At 34.7% G+C, this 7,085-nt stretch overlaps 1 protein-coding gene across 1 annotated transcript; it reads left to right on the plus strand.

Annotated features, from left to right (window-relative positions):
- The first annotated feature begins 313 nt into the window (after nt 1–313).
- Nucleotides 314–6,290, plus strand: LOC109815326 (putative protein S-acyltransferase 7). Its single transcript, XM_020380022.2, has 5 exons — nt 314–765; nt 2,334–2,516; nt 4,012–4,308; nt 4,779–5,012; nt 5,260–6,290. The coding sequence occupies exons 1-5, from the start codon at nt 679–681 to the stop codon at nt 5,764–5,766; spliced, it is 1,308 nt and encodes a 435-aa protein (XP_020235611.2). The 5' UTR covers nt 314–678; the 3' UTR covers nt 5,767–6,290.
- The last annotated feature ends 795 nt before the right edge of the window (nt 6,291–7,085 follow it).

Here is a 7,085-nt window from a genome sequence, read left to right on the forward strand (position 1 = left end):
TGTATTAGAAATTTAGAAGAATAAAGTTAAAGAATGCGAGTATATTTGATAACACTAAGTTAATTAAAAGTTTATATATTAGTAGAAGTTTATAAACTATTTTTCATATATTACTAAGATAAATAAACATAAATTAGCTTCTGATTTAAAAAGAAATACTAAATTATTTTCCATAAATTCATTTTTTAACATGTTTGTAAGAAACCAGCCTTGTGTTATAAACCTTAGTCTCCACCATACATAAACATACATTACACAGTGACATGGTAATAATTGTCTTAAAGCGAAGAATCCCTATTAACTTGCTTTAGCAGTTTAGCTAATAACCAAAACCAGCTCACACACACATCAAAGCAATCACTAGAGAGAGAAAGAAAAAAAAAAAGAAAAAAAAAAGAAAAAAGAAAAGAAAAACCCTTGCTTGCATTGCATTGCACTGCAGCACCTTGTGTTCCCTCCCAACCAACCCCTCATGCCTTGTCGCCGACCCGACCCGACCCGTTGAGCTCGCCGGAAACTTTGGCCAAAAGGGTGTTCGAATTTGCCCATGGCTATCGATTTCGCACCTTAGGGACCCTTCAAGTTTTCGCCTTTTGTTCTTCGCTTTACCGTTTTGGGAGCTGAATTTCTTAAACCACTGCAACTGAGAAAGATTCTGAAAACTCTTGCCTCCGAGACATGTACGTGGTGCCTCCGCCGCAGCGCTCCGATCCGGGGTCAGGATCCGGTGATTTGCGGGTATACCAAGCTTGGAAGGGTAGCAATGTGAGTTCTGCTTTTTTACTTTTGTTCTGATTGTGAAAAAAAACTTGGATGCAGCGATTTAAGTATTTTTTCTGCTGTTTTCTAGTCAAAATTAGAGTTTTATCTGGGTAACATGCTTAATAAAGTTTGTATTAAGGGTTAATATGGACTATTGAGGTGAAATTTCAATTGTGATTGGACAGCAACATCAAAAACACTTCAGGAGCAGTATCCAAGTTTTGTCTGGTTTCACTTTTAAGAAAAGAAAACTGCTTGTGGAATTTGTTTATTGTGTGTGTCACAGTTCTGCTGTCAGAAAATTTCCCTTTCTTGCAAGTACTTTTTTGGGGTCTCAATTTGTGGTAGCTTTTCAATTAGTGGTTGTTGTTGTGGCCTTTTCTTTGTGTGTATGTGTTTTGTTGTTTTAATTTGTGTTGGTATTGGGTTTTTGTGTTAGGAGTGTTACTATTTGGGAAGGGGTTCTAGGTGATAGGGTTATGTGCTGACTTTGAGAAACGTTGTTGCAAAGAAAATGGATGGATCTATGTGGATATATTACTGTCAGGTTCTGAAGCAGTGTAGTGAAATGACCAATGATGCAAACCCCTAGAAACCACAACATTAATTGGTCTTCCTTCTTTTGACTGATGTGTTAGATTTTAGCTGATTTATTTCAGGTATGTTGGACTTTTGTGTTGCTTTTTATCTGATACTCCGTTGCTGAAAGTGTTTCAAAGCTTTACTTCCTTTGGGCAAAGTGGAAGAGATAAAAGTTTTCTACATTTTGAAAAATCTGTAGTGAATATTTACTGTTATAAATATTTTTTTACAAAAATATTAAAACAAAACATGGGGTACAGAAAATACAGGGTACAAGGTGTTAGATCCTTAACTGCACCATCTGCAGTGCTTTATGAGTTGCAGATGATCCGGATCCAGTACATATAGCTTCCCTAGTTTTAGTTGCTTTTCATAGTTCTTTCCTTCCTAAAATTTTGCTGGGGAAAATCACAAGCACTGCAATTTTAGAATGTGTTAAATAATGGTTGCTGGAGATCTTTCTGTTAAATTCTCAGAACAAAAATAAATTTAAATTACTGAACTTTACATGTTATTTTAATTCTGTGGCATAGTATGTAATGTAATATCTTAATATTGGATGATGTTATTATTATAACTAATTTAAGCAGTAAGCAAAATTAAAATGAATTGTAACATTATACTCTTTGACGTACTGTGTTCTTTCCTCTCTTGTCTTAGGCAAGCACAAAGAATAAATTTAAGTTCTAAAGAAATCATTGATGCAGAAATTTTCTGATGGTCTCTGGAAATTGATTGTTACTTGTCTTTGAGCCTCTGTACATCATATGATGTACCTTCTTTCCTCCTGTGCTTTTATCCTTATGGCCTGTGACTGTGAGTTGTTGAGTCTTGATGTACTTACCATTCAACTTTCATTTTATAATTTATTTGTTATACTTTATAGAGAATGGAAAATTTTAAATTGCATAGTTATTTGAAATATGTTACAGTATCTAGCCATTTTATGACTGTGGTGCTTATTCATTGCTTTGATAATTTTCTTGCAGAAATTTTTTCTTCAGGGAAGGTTCATATTTGGACCAGATGTGAGATCACTGGTGCTGACAATTTTTCTTATTGTTGCTCCTGTCGCAGTTTTCTGTGTCTTTGTTGCCAGAAAACTGATAGATGATTTTTCTGACCACTGGGGGATATCCATAATGGCTGTTGCTGTTGTGTTCACAGTTTATGTGAGTCTTTATCTCTCATCCTCAATATTTTTCTCTGTATGTTGTTCAACCTCTCACACTTGATTGAAGTGATCTGATTTGGTTAACTTCTCAATGAAATACAGCCTGGGATGATGCCCTTTTTAACATCATCTTCATTCATATTGGAACAATTTACCAAAAAAAAAACTAGCCATAGCCATTGCAGAACTAATGCATCCTAACTAGTCAGCTAATGCAAATTATGCAATCCTAATCCTAATGAACAAGTTGGGTCCATGATTATGCCAAATATCATGGGTTTTGTCCTTTTCTTAGATGAAAGGCCTTAGTTTATTAAGGGAGGAAAGGAAATCTTCCCCCTTAAACCATGTAGCGAAAAATAATAATAATGATCTTGCAAAAGACTTCTGCAATCTCTCTGCTGCATAACTATTTTGAGGGGAAATCTCTGGCCACAGGAACACAATAATCCATAGTAAGTCCATGGATTGAGGCTTCCCCTTGAATATCTGTATATTCAGCTTTAATTAGAGGCATCAAATCAAAGCATATACAGTGTGCTGCCATAAAACTTTGCACTTCTTGCTTTTTTTAAAAACATATCTAAAGAAATTCTCCAAGCTGTGGACAGGCACACACATTGAATATTGACCACACACACCTAGAAGCCTACTCCATATGTAATTTGGCTGTTACCTGTGAGTATTGCAATTTAAATGAAAGAATATAGAAGCAGTTTTGAATTTCCTTAGAGGCTTTTCTGCTTTTCCAAACTTTCTTCAAATCTCCATCTTCTATAGGTACTTTATTGAAAGAGAAAATCCAAACTTTTACAGTTATACCGCTTTTGCTTGTATGATTTTATTCATTTGTCTTCTAGCTTAAACGAATGGATTTGGACTCTGGATATTTGGTTAAAAATTTTGAATGGAAATTTCTGACTAGATATCAAATTAGAATTGTTTAATCTTTCAAACAGTTCAGTTTTAGTTTTATAATTTGAATTGTGGTTGTAACTCCATAATATATCTACAACTCTACATGGTTATAATCGAGTTGTGTCATCTGGTAACTTATAATTACAGGGTTTAGGGTTTAGGGTCTGTTATATTCTGTGTCAATCAATTTATGCAATGCAATTTGATGAAATGCTTGGGTGGACTATCTCTGATTCTCTGGTATAATATCAAAATCAAGTTTTCTTGAGGCTATAATGAAATACAGCATTTGACGGAGTAAATTAGTTTGGAAAGTGTTTTTTGTTGGTTGAAAATTTTATTTGTACACGCAAAGAATTTATTTTGAAAGGTGAATTTTGTTGTGCTACACTTACATGTGTGTTTGGTTTACTAGTTTTCAAAATGTTATGCTTTGTTTCCAGCTATCAACTTTTGTTTATTGCTTAATTATTGTTTGGTGATTGTCATAAGATAGAGGCATATCACCAATTTACCATGCTATGCACCCAAAAGATATTCTTTCCAACCCTATGTTGATGCTACAATCTTCTCAGGTCTTAGTTCTTCTTTTGTTAACATCTGGCCGAGATCCAGGCATAATTCCACGCAATGCACATCCTCCGGAGCCAGAAGGTTTGGACAGTAATATGGATGTTGGTGCTGGTCAGACTCCTCAGTTGCGGTTGCCTCGCTTTAAGGAGGTTGAGGTCAATGGCATCCCTATTAAGGTCAAGTATTGTGATACTTGCATGCTCTACAGGCCTCCTCGATGCTCACACTGCTCGATCTGTAATAACTGTGTGGAACGGTTTGATCATCACTGTCCTTGGGTTGGGCAGTGTATTGGACTGGTAAGTTGGATTTTGTCTTCCAGGTGTTTTTTAAGTTTCAAGTGAAGAATGTTTGGGGGAAGGGGAACTTGATCCTATTATTAATTATGACAGAGATGGTTCTGAGTCAGCTTTGAATTTGTTGAAATTGTTTGTTTGTAATTATTGCATTTTAAACATGGTTTCTGCGGAGAAAACTGTCATGCTTTATAACAATAAAATTCAGTCCAGCTTTTTTTAGTTTTAAGTGTAATTTTGCTTTTAAGTTTATTATAGTTGGTAATGCATCATATAATCTAGCTATAAAGTTGATTCCTTAATATAGGGGGCTTAGTTTTCTTTTCAGTTTGCAGCTTGAATTTGTGTTTATTCTTGATGAATTCTTCATTTTCAATATTTCTTTTGTTCTGATTACTTTTCAGTTATCATTTGCTACGTGTCATTCTTGAATATGTATGTATACCCTAATTCCTTGCATGATTGTTATGCAGCGCAACTACCGGTTCTTCTTCATGTTTGTCTTCTCAACTACGCTACTTTGTATATATGTTTTTGCGTTTTGCTGGGTCTATATTAGAAGAATTATGGAATCAGAGGAGACAACAATTTGGAAGGCAATGATAAAAACTCCAGCCTCCATAGTGTTAATAATTTACACCTTTATATCAATGTGGTTTGTAGGCGGCCTAACAGCCTTCCATTTATATTTGATAAGTACCAATCAGGTAAGTGCTACTCTTTTCAATCCTTATGCTTTAGATTTAAGCTATCTTTTCAGATGAAAGAAATGCTAGCAACACACTCTCTAATTGGATAATTTATTAGAAAATACAAATTTTGATGGGTCCTATACCTATTTAATGTTTTTCTCCTAATTTTATAGTTTTCAATAAATTTAAACTGATAAAAGTGTGTTGCTAGTACTGTTCTTTTTGATGATACAACTTGATATTTGCTCCATTTTTCTTGCAGACTACTTATGAAAACTTCAGATACCGATATGATAGGCGAGCCAACCCATATAATAAAGGAGTGTTGAATAATTTCAGAGAGATATTCTGCATCAGCATTCCCCCATCAAAGAACAATTTCAGGGCAATGGTGCCAAAAGAACCAGTATTACCCGCCAGATCGGTGGGAGGAGGCTTTATGAACCAAACTATGGGAAAAGCTGGGGAGGACATAGAGATGGGTAGGAAGACAGTGTGGGACATGGGTGCAGGAATTGATGATTCTGAAGCTCAATTAAACAATGATCGTGTGACTGTAAAGGATGGTGAGTTGTCTCCTGAAGTTAGGACAACTGTAGACGACACGGACCGTGCCGGAATACATCCTAGGCGATCTAGCTGGGGAAGAAAAAGTGGGAGCTGGGAAATGTCCCCTGAAGTTCTGGCTTTGGCAGCTAGGGTGGGGGAACCAAACCGCGTCGGTGGAGGTAGCAGTAGTAGTTTGACACATGAGAACCGTCATGTGTAGCAGTTATGCTACAAATAGCATTGCCAAAGGAGCTTGGAAGAATTGATTTTACGGTTATGATACGAAAATTACATTGTTCATGTGGTAACTCTACAGCAAAATTATGTGCTATATGGGGGATTGTAGCATTTGCAAGGTGTTTGTAAGTGTTTTTAAGCCGTTCTGCTTCCAAGAAGAAATTGTTTGGTGGTCTGAGAGTGAGCTTTGCTTGTAAGTGTTGTATTATGCAATTAATTAGCCTTTGCACCTGTGGAAGTTGCTACAGCTCTCTCTCTATGGCTGAATGCCAGTTGCTGCACCTTGGGGAAATCAATGATGGATCAAGCGGAATTTGTTTCACTAACTTACCTTTGCTTGAATTAAATGTAGTTCGTGTGTTCGGATGAGAAACTTATTGAGACAGATTTGCCATGACATAAATCTTTACTCTCTTACCACTGTAGTGTTGTGTGCATTCTACTTTTGAGTAGTAACATTGTGTACCATGTATAATCAATCCCATAATGTTTGTGTTACATATTCAATTTACTGCTTAAAACAGAATTTTTATTATTCTTTTTAGCCAAAACATAGAAGGATATCTCACCATTAAAATTTGAATTAGTTGCTGGAAAGGGTGTATGAAAATTTCTGAATATGTAAATTAAAGATTTATTTTAATAATTGATCATGGTAAAACTATTATGTAGAAATTAAGTGCGTGTTTAGATTAAAGTTTGAAAATCTAAGTTTGAAGAATGAGTTAGAAAAGCAATTTTTTTTCTTTTCTTTAATTTCAATCAGATTACAAAATTGATGCAAAATTTAATTTACAATTAAACCTAATTAAAAGCCACACAAGGATAACTTTTTGAAGATCTCTAGACTGAAAATTAAACATGTCCTAAGTTGTTTCAAAGTCATTGGTGGACAACTTTTAATTTATAATTTTTTTTGTAGAAGGGTGTTATCTTCTATTAGCCACGTTAAATGAATGCATTATCGGTAATAAATTTAAAATGATATCATTAGTAAAATACTGACATTATCCCTCACAAACTTGTGGATCAAATTGGCATTTGCACTAGTGAATAAAGTTGAGATGATAAAAACAAATTACTGGTAGTAATGTTAAGAGATTTGACTTTTTGACGATTTTATCTATCTTTAAATATCTTTGAAGTTACACAACTAACACACTAACATAAGATTACCACACAATTTTGGGATAAAAGTTGAGAGTAAATTTAGTTTTCAAAAGCACCTGAAAAATCTCATGTAGGTAAAACTAAGAATTTTACGCTTATTATTAAACCTCCTCACCACTAGGCAAATTTTAT

The sequence above is a fragment of the Cajanus cajan genome, chromosome 4 (assembly GCF_000230855.2).
Source record: "Cajanus cajan strain Asha chromosome 4, NIPB_CcT2T_4, whole genome shotgun sequence".
Classification (NCBI taxonomy): Eukaryota; Viridiplantae; Streptophyta; class Magnoliopsida; order Fabales; family Fabaceae; genus Cajanus; species Cajanus cajan.

Excerpts from the sequence above, each read along its gene's own strand:
- LOC109815326 (XM_020380022.2), top strand. The coding sequence starts at position 679 with ATGTACGTGGTGCCTCCGCCGCAGCGCTCCGATCCGGGGTCAGGATCC. Across the intron at positions 766-2,333 it reads AAGCTTGGAAGGGTAGCAAT|AAATTTTTTCTTCAGGGAAG; the intron begins GTGAGTTCTGCT and ends ATTTTCTTGCAG. Across the intron at positions 5,013-5,259 it reads ATTTGATAAGTACCAATCAG|ACTACTTATGAAAACTTCAG; the intron begins GTAAGTGCTACT and ends TTTTTCTTGCAG.